General features: G+C 48.5%; 1 protein-coding gene across 5 annotated transcripts in view; it reads right to left on the bottom strand.

Moving 5' to 3' along the window:
- The window catches only part of CEP162 (centrosomal protein 162), a 179,909-nt gene that overhangs the window by 93,000 nt on the left and 71,343 nt on the right, over window positions 1–15,566 (bottom strand). For 4 of the 5 annotated variants that reach the window (XM_073589647.1, XM_073589643.1, XM_073589645.1 and 1 more), the window contains 4 exons: window positions 12,993–13,056; window positions 12,617–12,899; window positions 10,049–10,328; window positions 8,686–8,810 (listed from right to left, as the gene is read on the bottom strand). In XM_073589647.1, the coding sequence (XP_073445748.1) occupies window positions 8,686–8,810; window positions 10,049–10,328; window positions 12,617–12,899; window positions 12,993–13,056 (752 nt within the window). The remainder of the gene's footprint in view (window positions 1–8,685; window positions 8,811–10,048; window positions 10,329–12,616; window positions 12,900–12,992; window positions 13,057–15,566) is intronic. The other variant, XM_073589644.1, reaches the window with a different exon arrangement.

Below are 15,566 nucleotides of genomic sequence, written 5' to 3'. Positions count from 1 at the left end.
ACGGGAAAACAGAGAGAGATGCAGGAATGTTTCAGCCACTGCGCGTGTCCTCACGGGGAGGACGGGGGAGGACGAGGGAGGTCGAGTGAGGACCGGGGGAGCCGAGCCAAGGCAAGCCATGCATACAGGACGGGACAAGGGAGCCATGCATACAGGATGGGAGGATGGGACCAGGGAGCCATGCATACAGGACGGGACCAGGGAGCCAGGCATACAGGACGGGACCAGGGAGCCAGGCATACAGGACGGGACCAGGGAGCCACGCATACAGGACGGGACCAGGGAGCCACGCATACAGGACGGGACCAGGGAGCCACGCATACAGGACGAGACCAGGGAGCCACGTATACAGGACGAGACCAGGGAGCCACGCATACAGGACGGGACCAAGGAGGCAGGCATACAGGACGGGACCAGGGAGCCATGCATACAGGATGGGACCAGGGAGCCATGCATACAGGATGGGACCAGGGAGCCATGCACACAGGATGGGTCCAGGGAGCCAGGCATACAGGATGGGACCAGGGAGCCAGGCATACAGGATGGGACCAGGGAGCCAGGCATACAGGATGGGACCAGGGAGCCAGGCATACAGGATGGGACCAGGGAGCCATGCATACAGGATGGGACCAGGGAGCCATGCATACAGGATAGGACCAGGGAGCCATGCATACAGGATGGGACCAGGGAGCCATGCATACAGGATGGGACCAGGGAGCCAGGCATACAGGATGGGACCAAGGAGCCAGGCATACAGGATGGGACCAGGGAGCCAGGCACACAGGATGGGACCAGGGAGCCAGGCATACAGGATGGGACCAGGGAGCCAGGCATACAGGATGGGAGCAGGGAGCCAGGCATACAGGATGGGACCAGGGAGCCATGCATACAGGATGGGACCAGGGAGCCATGCATACAGGATGGGACCAGGGAGCCATGCATACAGGATGGGACCAGGGAGCCATGCATACAGGATGGGACCAGGGAGCCATGATAACAGGAGCGGGAGCCACACATACCAGGATAGACAAGGGGGGAACCACACATACCAGGACAGGGACGGGGGGAGCCACACATAGCAGGACAGGGACGAGGGCAGCCACACATAGCAGGACAGGGAAGGGGGGAGCCACACATACCAGGACAGGACGGGGGACAATGCATACCTGGCTTATACTCGAGTCAATAAGTTTACCCAGTTTTCCGTGGCAAAATTAGGTGCCTCGGCTTATACTCGAGAACATACGGTACACGTCTCCACTATTCCCACGTAGGCGCAGTAACAGTCAAGTCTTTACTACGCATGTGCGGGAATAGCGGTGACGTGGTATGTCACTTGCGCAGGCGCAGTTCGTGGACGCAATTCCTGCGCATGCGCTTTAACAGCCACAACTGCGCTGCTCCTGTCAGCACCACTAAGCATACACAGATGTTAATTTCAACGCACTCCCGATGCGATAGCATTGGGCCTATTTTTAGTTTTAAATAATCATGAGCCTACTCATTTGAGCAAGCCCCCAAAAAGAAGAATCCTTGGCTTACATTCCAGGTATAATTTATCTAGTATGCACTTTATTCAATGCGGTTTCAACCTGTACTACAATACTGTTAATATGCTATACGCGATGGTATGATCTTCTACATTGCTGTATTCATTGCACTTTATATAGTAGCAACATCTCATTCTCTATGCACCGAGGCACTCTATGACTATTCAGTCAGTCTTATTTGTTTACATGAGTATGGGTATAACTATACCTCTAACCAAACATAATTAAAAAACAGGCTATAAATTATGTTATCACATGTGCCCTATGATTGATAATTCTGGTGGTGTTAGTACAATGAAATACATCTATACATTTCGCTATATGTGCAGGTAACTAATGTAACCACATAGCTTAATGCAACTTCATATGTTACCTACAAAAGGTTGTCAGTCTCTTTTTGCCGTGTTTTTACAGTCTGACACGAGGCATCCATTTTTTACTTATTTGATGTAAATGTATAAATAAAATTTTGCTTATCGTTGCTTGTTCCCAGTTTGTTTGGGTTCTCAAATATATTTCGATACGGAGTGTAACCGTTGTGGTTAAGGTTGTTTATGGACGTATATGTATGCTCATTGTACACGCAGAGCTTGGTGTGGGCGATGGCAGCTTTCTCAGATCTGTATTGCTAAATCTAAAAGTTCTGATTGTAGCAGAGCGGCTGCACGCAGTAATCTAAGTGATACATCATTGAATTTAGCTTCTCTTTGCCTATATCATGCTGCTTTCAGATGAGGAAGCAAAAGCCTGCTGACAGATTCCCTTTAAAACATTGAAATCTTTTAACTTAACATAGAAATTAATATATTAAAGTAAATGACGGCTATATCTACATATATTTAAGATACATGGATTTTTGTGAGTACTCACCGTAAAATCCTTTTCTCCGAGACGCTCATTGGGGGACACAGAGACTGTGGGTGTGTGCTACTGCCGTCTGGAGGCCGACACTAAGTATACAAAAAAACAAGTTAGCTCCTCCTCCGCTGCATACACCCTCGCCCCGATAGCGGGCGGAAACCAGTTTAGTGCAAAAGCAGTAGGAGAAGCTGAAAGCGAATTAGCCTTACAGCAGAAAATCATATGTCTGAAAAAGGACCATCCTACGATAAAGAATTATACCCATTAAAATAAACAAAAGCCAACTGGCTATTAGGGTGGGTGCTGTGTCCCCCAATGAGCGTCTCGAAGAAAAGGATTTTACGGTGTGTACTCACAAAAATCCATGTTTCTCCTTCGTCTCATTGGGGGACACAGAGACTGTGGGACGTCCCAAAGCAGTCCCTGGGTGGGAGCAACTCATCAATCCAAACCGCATGCCTACCTGTTCAAAGGTGTGCCACCGCTGCCTGGAGAATTTTCCTACCCAGGCTCGCATCCGCCGAAGCCTGAGTATGCACATTGTAATGCTTAGAGAACGTGTGCAGGGTTGACCACGTTGCTGCCTTGCATACCTGCTCTGCCGAAGCCTGATGCCGAAGCACCCAAGAGGCGCCCACTACCCGAGTCGAGTGCGCCCTTATTCCAGATGGAATCGGCGCGCCTCTAATACGGTAAGCCTCTTGAATAGTAAGGCGAATCCATCTGGCTATAGTCGACCGTGAGGCTGCGAGCCCCTTCCTGCGCCCTTCGGGGATCACAAACAACGAGTCTGTCTGGTGAAAAGGTGCTGTCCTCGACACATACTTCCTGAGGGCCCTTACTAGGTCCAGCGTGTGGAAGTGCCTTCTCTACTCTGTGTACTGGGGCTGGACAAAACGAAGGCAAAACGATGTCCTCATTAATATGGAACGAGGACACAACCTTCGGCAGGAACGGCGGAGGTGGTCTCAAGACTACCTTATCCTTAAAAAAGGTCAGAAACGGCGCTCTACAGGATAGGGCTGCCAATTCCGAGACCCGCCTAATAGAGGTTATAGCTACCAAAAATACGACCTTCCTGGTAAGGTATGGCAATCCGACTTCTTGCAAAGGCTCAAAAGGAGCTTCCTGCAGCATACCCAGAACCAGATTAAGGTCCCAGGCGTCTAAGGGAGCTCTAAAGGGGGGCACCCCCTGAATGAATGTCTTGACCTGCATATTGCTAGCGATCTTTCGCTGGAACAAGACAGACAAGGCCGAGATCTGTCTCCTCAGGGAACTCGGGGCCAAACCTGCGTCTAGGCCTGACTGCAGAATAGCCAGGATGTTGGGAACCGAGAAGGACAGAGGCGCAACCCCGTGCTCTCGACACCAGAGAAAGAAAACCTTCCAAGTACTATGATAGATCCTCGCCGAGGCCGGCTTCCGGGCGCTAACCATCGTAGCCACCACTTCACGCCCAAACCCCGCCTGAGTCAGAATCCAGGATTCAACGGCCATGCCGTCAAACACAGGGCTCCTAAGTTCGGGTGGTAGATCGGCCCCTGGGACAGTAAGTCTGGCCGTTTCGGTAGACGCCATGGCACGTCTGCGAGGAGCTGTACTAGATCCGCGTACCAAGCTCGACGGGGCCAGTCTGGAGCCAGCAGAATTGCCGGAACCCTCTCTATCTTGATCTTTCTGATTACCCTCGGGAGAAGAGGCAGCGGGGGAAACAGGTACGGGAGCCGAAACTGGCTCCATGGAAGAACCAAAGCATCCGCTGCGATTGCTCGTGGGTCCTGGGACCGGGCAACAAACCTGCCCACCTTGGCGTTCTCCATGGAGGCCATCAGATCCACATCCGGAGTTCCCCACCGTTGGCAAATCTGCTGGAAAATCTCATGGTGTAGGGACCATTCTCCGGCCACGACCCCGTGCCGACTCAGGAAATCTGCTGCCCAATTTTCCACGCCTGGTATGTGAACCGCTGAGATTACTGAGTGGTGCTTCTCGGCCCAACGGAGAACATGTTCTATCTCGTGCATGGCTGCCTTGCTGCGCATGCCTCCCTGGTGATTCACGTACGCCACTGCCGTGGCGTTGTCTGACTGGACCCGGACTGGGCAACCCACTAGCCAGTGCTGAAAATGCTGCAACGCCAACCACACTGCTCCAACAAGTTGATCGGCAGATGAGCCTCCTGGGGAGACCACTGCCCCTGTGCTGTGTGATGACGAAATACTGCTCCCCAACCGAGAAGACTCGCGTCGGTTGTGACCACCAACCATTGATCTGGAGGAAAGAGTTTCCCCTGAAGGAGAGAGGAGTCGCGCGTCCACCATTGAAGTGCCCGCCGGACCTGAAAGGACAACCTGCACTGATGATCTAGGGAGAACGGACTCCTGTCCCATGCTGCTAAAAGAGCGTGCTGCAGGGCGCGAAGATGAAATTGCGCAAACGGAATTGCTTCTATTGCTGCTACCATCCTCCCTAGAACCCTCATCCCAAATCGAATCGTGTGAGGGCCTGGCTGCTGAAGACTCCGAACTCCCTGCCGGAGCGCCTGAGCCTTGTCTTGAGGGAGAATTACCAACCCTCGGGAAGTGTCGAAAATCATCCCTAGGAATGGAATCCTCTGAGCCAGGGTAAGGGATGACTTCTTCCCATTGACCAACCATCCCAGGCGGGATAGAGTATCCAGCGTGATTCTGACATTCTCCTCGCATGCTTGAAAGGGCGGCCCTTTCACTAAAAGGTCGTCCAAGTATGGCAGCACTACTATGCCCCGAGAATGAAGAATGGCCATAACGACTGCCATTACCTTCGTGAATACCCTGGGTGCCGTGGCCAACCCGAACGGCAGAGCCACAAACTGGAATTTCCGGCCATTGATCGCAAGACGAAGGAACTTCTGATGTGGGGGAAAAATAGGGATGTGCAGATAGGCATCCTGAACATCGATTGAGGCCAAATATTCTCCCTGCTCCATGGCCGATATCACTGACCGGAGGGATTCCATCCGAAAGTGCCTGACTCTGATGAACCTGTTTAGGAGCTTTAGGTCCAGAACCGGTCTTACTGTTCCGTCCTTCTTGGGGACCGCGAACAGGTTGGAATAAAATCCCTGAGCTTCTTCGCCCTCTGGTACCGGGACAATGACCCCGTTGCACAGAAGAATCCTGATGGCTCCTAGCAACGCCTCTGCCCGGGATTCCGATTTGGGAAGCCGGGAATGAAAAAAACGCTTTGGAGGGTGTACGATAAACTCTATCTTGTACCCGAATGACACCAATTCCGCCACCCATGCGTCGTGTGCCACCTTGACCCAGACGTGGCGGAAACTGAGCAGACGACCGCCTACTCTGCTGTCCTCGGGTACCTGATGCCTCAAGTCATTTTGCTGCGGGCCTCTGGGACCTAGCTCCCCTTGACCTGGGTGGACGGCCCCGCATCCTCCCCAGCGGGTTGGCTCTATACGTGACCTGGCGCTCTCTGTCTTGGTTGTGACGACCTGGGGCAGTAGAACCGGCCGCTGCCACCCATCCTGGGGCGCGAAATGCTCAAAAGCGAGCCTGCAGTTGACGAAAGGGCGGTCTACTCTTCTGCTGTGAGAGAAAGCTGCTCTTTCCCCCTGTGGCATCTGAAATAAGCTTGTCTAGCTTCTCTCCAAAAAGCCGATTACCCTGATATGGCAGGGACGTTAACGATTTTTTAGAAATCGAATCAGCCCGCCATAGCCTTAGCCACAAGGCTCGCCTCATGGCGATAGCGTTTGCCGCTGCTAGCGCCGCGCAATTAGCTGCATCCAAGGAAGCATTAATTAGATAGTCACTCGCCATCGCGATCTGATTTGCTATCTCAGATACCTCTACCGGCAAGTCTCTATCTTGCAGGACTCTATTCAAAGACTCTGACCATGACATCATGGCCTTGGCCACCCATGTTGCCGCGAATGAAGGCAAAAGCGCTGATCCCGATGCCTCCTACACCGAGCGGGCTAAACCTTCTATAAGCCGATCCGTGGGGTCCTTAATGGAAGAACCACTAGGCACTGACAACAACGATCTTGAGACCAGGCGTGACACTGGGGGATCCACAATCGGAGATTCCGCCCATCTCTTACAGAGCTCTGGTGCAAACGGGTACCTCGTCTCTAGCGTTTTTTGTCCCGAAAACCGCTTGTCTGGACGTTACCTGTGCCGTTGCACCATGTCCTCGAATTCTGGATGAGTGATAAACACCCTGTGTGGTCGCCTGGCCTTCTTAAAAGATATCTTATGCCCTGCGGTCAGGGAGACATCCTCCTCAATACCTAGAGTTTGACTGACCGCCTCAATGAGACTGTCTACCGTCTCCCGACACACGTGGGTATCCAGATCCAAGGATTCCTGCCTGTCCTCATCCGAACTCTGCTCGCTCCCAGACAATGGTGACGGTGAGCGAGACGCCGCACTCACGGATGCCGAAGCACCGGAGGGGCCCGGAGACGCCATATGGGATCTTTCCCTGTACGTCTCCTTAGAGAGAGTGCGACCCCTGCAGGCCGGCAGCTCATGTGAGGTGGATGAACCCTCCCAAACAGGCGAGCCATTGTCTCTACCCCTATCCGGGGCCTGAAGGGTCTCAATCGCCTTCGTAAGTGAAGCCATAGACCGAGACAGAGATAACGCCCATTCCGGGGGATCCGACCCCCTGGGCTCCATTGGAGGGGAGGGCTCTTGGGCGCGTTCGGAACTACAGGCTTCACATATTTTAATAGTCTGCGCTCGCGGGAACACAGCCCCACAGGAAACGCATGCGGTATAAAGGAAAGTGTGTTTCTTCCCTTTTCCAGACATACTTGCAGAAAAAAAACAGCCAACTTTCTCTCTCTCTTTTTTTTTTTTTTTTTAGGGATACAGGGGTATGAGGAGGACAACCTGCCCTAGTGTGGCCAAGACGGGGTCGCACTTACCCGCTCCTGCTGTCTCCCCGCTGCTGATCTCCCTAGGTAGGCTGCAATGCTTTCTGACCGCGGCCTACCCCATTCTGAAGCCGGGGCCTCAATTTTATCCAGCGCCCGCTCTGGACCCGGAGGCGGTGCAGGATCTGACGTCACATCGGGGGGCGGGCGCCGGATCTGACGTTACATCGGGGGGTGGGCCTTCCCCCCGCGGCCTAGGCCGAAGCCGCGGGCTAAATTTGAGCACCGCCGGAGCCGGGCGCTCCATCCTGGCGCTTCACCCTACCCCGCGCGCTCCCTCTCCAGCCTGGCCACTAACAGGTACCTGGATGGAAGGAGGGAGGGAGGGAACTGCGGGAGCCTCCTGCCGCGCTGCTGACACCGCAGGCAGGAAAGGGGAGCCGGCTCCAGCACCTGGAGCGTTCGTCGAGCAGCCCTGGCCTGGATCCTCACGCTGCCCAGGAGCTCCTCCTTCCCCTGCTACCATACCTTCTTACCCTGAGGTAATCCGTCTTTGGACGGTGCAGGCACCCTAGCTCCGTTCGCCTCGTCTGGGCGAGGAGAGGGACCGTCCGCCACCACGCAGTACCGCCGTCTAGCGTTGGTGTAGCAGTGGGGCCGCACAGACTAGTCTTGTGCCTCTGTGCAAGCCCATGGTTTCGCTACCTAGGGGTGGACAGGGCTAAGTCTGGCATATTGTCCCACGTCGCGGGAGAGGAAACGTGGAGGGACACTCGCACGTGGTCGCCCGTTGATGTTTTGGGGAAATCGTATCCTTTCAATAGGATGCGTTGCCCCTGTCATATCTTCTCAAAAATAAAAAAGAAAAAATAGATGTCTGGGGAAAAGTCCCAGAGATGTCCCTCGGTGCGGGAAAGGATACGCGGAGGCGATACTCGCGCGTGCTCGCCCGTTGATGTTTGGGGGAGATCGGACCCTTTCAATAGGGTCCGTCGCCCCTGTCTCCTCTTCATAGCAAGAAAATATTAAAAAAAAAAAAAAAAAAAATAGTCTGGAGAGACCCAGACTGCGTGTGCCTCCATCACACACTAAGCAAAAACTGGTTTCCGCCCGCTATCGGGGCGAGGGTGTATGCGGCGGAGGAGGAGCTAACTTGTTTTTTTGTATACTTAGTGTCAGCCTCCAGACGGCAGTAGCACACACCCACAGTCTCTGTGTCCCCCAATGAGACGAAGGAGAAATTTCACTGCTATGTCTTCAAGTGAAAGCAGTGAGACAGGAGGTTACCATATACCCACTGTAGGACATCAATATGTTGGGTCCTGATGCAGTAACCCAGTTAAAGATGAGCAGACTTTGCAAAATTTCAAAACCAGCGACTTAGCATACCTTTTCATGGTCTTTAGAGTCTCCCATTTTGACTTCAGCAGCGGTTTCTTGATGCTCCATTTTGTCCTTTGGAAAGTTGATTGCATTTTCTGCAAACCGTATAGATTTAGTAGCAGACAACACACCTAACAGAGAAAAACAAAGTTGCTGAGCTAGTGCTTCCACTAAACGAAAACAAAAAAGTAACTCCCCAATAATTCATGGCAACCTGTGACTAGAAACATGCTGCCTGAATTACAGGCAGCATGTCTCTCATTCTGGCTTGGCGATTGCATCTGGGTATGTTTTGTTTTATGGTGACTGGCCATGTGGTTAATAGGCGGTATGTATCGCAGAGGTGGGTGGCCCTGTGATGGAAGCCTGATCTTGTTTTCCTCAGCAGATCTACTGCTGAGGGTTTTGCTATACATTGGGAGGCTTCCAGGTGACTTGGAGGGATGGGTAGGTCCAGTCACCTACATACCCCCAACCCAAGGGGAGGGGGTGTGGGTGTACACCCAAGATGGAGCCTGTGTGTTTGTGGGCGAACGACAGTGCTGGCTAACCTGAGCCAGAGAAAGACGTATTTGAAGGAGGACCCTGAGCTTAACTGGTATCCGGGAACCTGTGCGGACGTTGCTGACAGGTAACGGACACTAATCCATATTAGGTACACTGGGCTCAGCGAGGACAGTGGGTTCTATAAAGGCGAATGGTTGCCGGACGGTGCACGGGGTGCTGCATGTTACCAAGTACCTGAGATTCGGTTTATGCTGTATATTAATAAACCATACGGACTTGTCCTTGAGTGTCCCAGCTTATTCCTCGAAGACCAGCAAAGTGAGTGCTCCCCGTCCACACATAGTGGAGACGTGTTACAGTTTGTATCAGAGAAAAACGTTTGTAAAGCTGGCCAGAGACTATGGGGAGAAACCTGACTAAGTCCCTACCCTGCTCCAGTTGATTGACAGGTCTCTCCCATGTCTGTAAATAGGGAGAGGCCTGATAATCAACTTTACAATGGGTATGGAGAAGTGTGCCCGAGGATGTGTGGACTAGTCATGTCTATCCAAAAGTTCCCAGGTGGGTTTACAATCGATATTTTCTCTGAAACGCAGCGGCATTCCAGAGACAAACATGGCAGCCAAATTCCACAGCAACATGAATCTAGGAACTGGTTTTCCCACAATAAAAATATTATGGCTTCTTCACAAATTAGGTGAAACTCGTTATATTGCTGGGCTCCTCACCGATTATTCGTTCTAGGGTCCTGTTTCTCGTACTTATCTACACAACTGGGGCAAGGACACTGATGTGTATACACGATGCAGATCGGAATAATTTTTATCGGAGTAGTGAAAACAGCAGTCTAATGTATAGTTACATTTAATGGAATCATCAAAACCTTTTGATTTCTGAGATGTAGGTGACTTCCATTTCATGTCCGTATGCAATTCCTTGGACTTTAAGCTGTCATCATCAGAAGTCCGCTTCATTTGTACGCTAACCCTTCCATAGCCAGAGCTCTTCACATGAGAAAAATGTGGGTTTTGTACTCTTTTTAGATAAGATGGTGGACTGCTGACCATCTTGTTTGGGTGCTTGTTATGAATCAGGCCTGAAGTGGCTGTACTTACAGCAGGATAACTTCCAAGTTTGTCAGCCTATGTGAAAAAAAACATTTCACTTGCAATTTCAAGAAATGAATGCATTCACAATTATCATGAATAAAAGACACCAAGCAAATCACAACACGACAGACAACATTCCCAGAGGAAGTATATAAAAAGAGAAGTTCTCTGAAGATTGTAGGAGGATTAATGCGATTCATGTGCCTGATGCTGTGAATTCAATAAAAACATGAAATTAGCACCTGTAGCATACTGCTTAGCCATCAATGGAATAGATTTGCTGCTAAGAAAAATTAATTTACACTACAATAAAACACGATCTGTACATAAAATCAAAGCCCAATGTTTTGATTTGACTGCCCTTTTTTTTTTTTTTGTGGCATTTTCCATATCATACTGGTTGGTTAGATGTATGTAAAATAGGTGCTTTTCAGCCATATATCTGTTATTATATTATTCTCCTAAGTTATGATTATGCTGACAATAATTAGGGTGTACATCACAGCACAGAACGTCAATAAATGCACGGCTAAAACCAGTATGTACATGTCAGACATTAGCTTTAGTGTCTTGGCTTATGGCTTAAAAGGAAGCTGACAGCAGTTTGTGGTGTGTAACCTGAGAACAGCATGACGTAGGGGCTGAGACTAATTTCAGCAATGTGTCACTTATTAGGCTGTGTGCTGTTGTTTCAATACAGTTCTTCATCTTTAGGAGATTACCAATGCTGGGCTAGCTGCCTACATGTCTCCTGGTCCAACTCAGCTTCCACCACGCATTACTATCAATATACAATGTACATAGAAAGCTGCTATACAGTAGTGTGGGCAGAGTTAGCTTTCTGAGGACAGCTAAATCTGAAAGCAGAAACTCATGATCCTATTACAACTGCTGTACCCAGTAAACTAAGTGATACATTGGTGGAATCAGGGTCTCTATCTCTAGATTATGCTCCTCTCAGATGAGTTATTAAACACCTCCTTTACGTGGATGGGTCGCTGAGCTCTTTTGCCCGATGGAACGCAATCTAGAAATTTCTGCATCTGTGAACTATACAACTGCAGCTCATGATTCTCTTGTATTACCCATGTCAGTGGGCAATCACATGAATCATTGACAACTAGAGACATTCACGGAAGTAACCACAATAACGGAAGAGATTCACAGAACAATCAACCTCATTAAAACAAAATATGTATTAGATAGAGGGAGGAAGCATCCAAGATCCTGGGAGACTCCAAAATGCAACCCAGCACGAGTCAAAATTCCTTAATTATTGGTTAAAAAAGGACAGAAATAACTTACAAACTACAGTAACAATATACAGTAGGTCTTAATCATGGCAGGATATGTTTGATACCGTATACCATTTCCTTTTATAGGTAGAGAGACACACCCTTAAAAACATTGGTTGTTAACCATTTATTAGCTGCAACAATGCCACTGTTATCCTCGTGGACACACACTGCAGGAAGTTCCAATTCAATATTAGCACATGACCTAATAGTCAGGGTATCCAAAATCACAAAATACACATGATCAGATTTAGAACACTCCTCTCAGTTCGGATGCTAAGCTTATTTAAAGACCAATACAAATGTTAAATCAAACTAGATTAAACCACGGTATACACGTACTTAGATTAGTTCCCTCCACTGGTAAAAGGTTGATCAGGAGAATTAAAGGTATCCTTAGACAACCCAGGAACCACTCCAATCAGCAGATTCCTGCAGGCTTCCACAGAGTCTAGCAGATCCAGTGGGGTCCACAAACAATCCAGAAAGCGCTCTGATCAGCTGCTTCCAGCAGACTCACACATGGGCTCTGGCGTGAGTGCCATGGTTACATCTGAGCAGCACGTATCTGAAAAACTGTCTAAAGCATATCTAATAAATACTATGCTTTAATGGAGGTGGATTTATCTTGGAACTTATTTGATGTATGCGATTTGCCCACTTGCGGACACGTGAGGAGTAGGCTCACGTGGCTTCTTCAAGTAGAAGAGCATTGAGTGAAGCTGGATGAGTCTACTCAATGTTAGGCCGCAAGTATGCAAATTGCATATATGCAGTCACACGGCCACAAACCCAACCAACCAGGCAATACAGGGGCATCACAATGACACAATTCGACTTTTCATTTCAGCCTGGACAATATCTGTAATCCAAATGCAGATTTCACACATAAGCCCTTTGAGCCTAGGTTAAAGGCATCCTGACATGTTCTAGTAGCTACAACCTTTTGCTTTAGTCTAAGATTTCTTTACAAGACGGAATATGGCAAATATGAGCAATATTTAATGCCGGTAGCAACAATCTTACATGGCCACTTCTGTCACTGGAGTACACTGTAAACATTTCTGAATTACTTTTCTCCAAAGCGATCTTAGGCTGTTCTTGCTTTTTCTGATCCTTTTGATCTGTGCTTATTATATTTTTCTTGTTAAATGTAAGAGCGGGAAAAACATCACTCGGGTTTTGTTTTTCATCATTCCAATCTTGCCATTTTTGTGAAGCTTCCTCTGCTGAGAAAGACTCTTGTGGCTCATGTCCTGGCTGATGCGGTGTTAGTGGAAGCACCCCCTTGTCCGTGTTCATGCTTACGCTAAGGAACATATTAAAAAGCAAATCAATCAATTTGTAGAAAAACTAATAAGGAATCCAATATGGTTTCAATGGAAAATTAATCATGGCTTACCTTGATGCATTAAAGCGGTGTTCTCCTCGAATACGCTGCATTAACTCGTCCACTGTAGACATGTCTGTCTCACAACAAGATCAGCTTTCATCATTTTATAACACATTTTACAGTGGAGATAACTAATTCACATAAAAAAGTAACTATATCAAACACTGCATTACTTATCCGCTAATGTGCTGCTCGTTACTATCAAGCCATCTTCAAAGTTTTCTGGAGCAGATCTACTCCAAAATCCTCCTCATAAACGCATCATATTCATTTCTATGGGAAATCGTCCATGTTGTTCATATGTGGAGCTTTATTTTTCCCCTGAATAAGTTTTTAAAAAGGTGCTTGTGTGCCCCCCTCCTAGTGTCTCTCCCCAGTATCTTACACTACCGCCTTCAATGTCTATAGGTAATGATTATCCTATATAGTTGTCTATTTATTTGCACTCTCATTGCTGCTATCAAGTGTGTTCTTTACCTTAATACTCTCTACATTGCTATTATGACTTCTGCTATGCACACGTTCTAGATGACATAGTGATTCTACATTTTTTTCCTTTACTGAAAGAGGTTGTCTACTACTTCTTGACCTACAATATCTGATCAGCCGGGGTCCGACACCCAGCACACCCGCCGATCAGCTGTTATCGGTGTTTTGGTCGGCAGCCGTCGGCCGGTAGTACTAACTTGCGGAGCTGGCGGTCTTCTGGTAGTGGTCGCCACAGGGAACTATACATTCGCCTCCTTCGGCTGCCGTCAACACCGATAACATCTGATCGGCGGGTGTGCTGGGTGTCAGACATTGATAACCTGTCCTAAGGATAGGTCATCAATGTAAAAGTAGTGGACAATCTCATTAAATCCGATGACACCCAGTGTGCTCTATACTCATAATTCATTGCTACCATTAGGTGTGTTACTTACTTTAATGTTCACTACGTGACTATTATGACCTTTGCTACACATAAGTTCCATATGACTTAGTGTTACTCCATTTTTTGCTTTACCTAAATGCTGACACCATTTAGTGGGTTCTATACTAGGTCACTCTTTGTAGTACATATATGACATAGGTTTTGTTTGGGTTATGTATAAGATAATTCTATTTTATTCTGTTACATTATTTATTCGGTGTATAAAACATATTTCTTTTTTGGGGCGCCCTTCTCTCTCTTTCTTTCAGGGTAATATTTTGATCTTCCATCCTGGTTGATTTATTGTCTTAGTTGACCTTGTGTCATCGATATGTATATTGTTCTTTGGATTTTTGCCTGATAATCTTGATTTTATATACTCTGGTTTATCCCTTTCTCTGCCTTCCTATCATGACAATATTTTAGTACAGCACGGCCATCCTGTTTAGATAGGTATATTTTGATTGTTTGTAATCAGTGTTTTGGGGGGATCACATAATATTTACTAAGTTGAGAAATTTTGTTAATTTATGAAGTTTTCTTTTTTAAAAAACCCTCCTTAACATTTTTTTTTTTTTTTTTTAAAGAATATCCCCCCCCCTCAAAAAAAAAACAAAAAACTTTTCCACTTGAAAAAATTGGTAGGTCTTTGAATGTCTCAAAAAACTGTGTGAACATAGCTTTAGAATCAGCTTGCTTTCCTATCAGCTTAACTGATCTTTTGCACTGTATTAAGTGGAACAATTCCATTTTAAAGGGTCTCCAATTAAACAGCTACATTTTTTATAGCCCCTGAAAAAAATCATGCCGGTACTATAAATTTTACTGCTTTCTCTCTCGCTTTATTGGGGACACAGGAAACCATGGGTGTATGCTGCTGCCACTAAGAGGTTGACACTATGCAAATAACGGGTTAGCTCCTCCCCAGCAGTATATACCCACCAACTGGCAGAAAGCTAATCAGTTTTAGCTTAGTGTCAGTAGGAGGTGGACACGGGCTGCCCTCAGCCCCGTATCTACCTTTAGGTATTGTTGTTTTTTATTAATGATCTCTATTTTTCAGATTCGGCTTGTGATCTGGGTGACGGAGAGTAACCGTCACTCTGCTCTCCCCCTAGAGATCGGGAGCACAGTGTGGGAATGCATCACTACTGTACCCTCCCGTGTCTGCCAGGCAGGACCCCATGACTCCTAACATTTCAAGAGTGTTTGGGGCATCCAAGGGACAGTAGATGCGGACTGGTCATTGCCACTACCCCCTGCGCCGCAGCCCTCCAGAGCTGGTCGTTTAGGGGAGGAAGACAGAATCGTACCCGACGGCCACCGAAGACATTCAGTGGCCCTGAGGTCTGCACGAAAGTTCGTCTTCCAGCGCTATTTCTGTGAAGGATGCAGGTTCTTCAGGACAGGTATGTCCATGTGGCAGTGCTGCGGCCTACAAGAGGGCTAGGCCACGCCCCCTCAGGCCGCCCTATCATCCACGCTCCAGCTAGCTCCACCACAACCCGCCGGCCTATCAGCACCGCCCTCTCTCCTGGACCCGGCAACACTGCGCCCTTTTTCCTCACAGAGCGGGAAACTCTGCGCGCGCTACAGGCTCCACCCACGACTGGGCGCCATTTCCATGCCATCTGTAGCCTCCCTCCAGCAACATCCAGCCTACAACCTGC

Source organism: Dendrobates tinctorius, unplaced genomic scaffold (assembly GCF_039654945.1).
Source record: "Dendrobates tinctorius isolate UK_male_01 unplaced genomic scaffold, ASM3965494v1 ptg000111l, whole genome shotgun sequence".
In the NCBI taxonomy this organism is placed as follows: domain Eukaryota; kingdom Metazoa; phylum Chordata; class Amphibia; order Anura; family Dendrobatidae; genus Dendrobates; species Dendrobates tinctorius.
The sequence above is the reverse complement of the archived record's forward strand: the minus strand, read 5'-3'. Positions and strand labels throughout refer to the sequence as shown.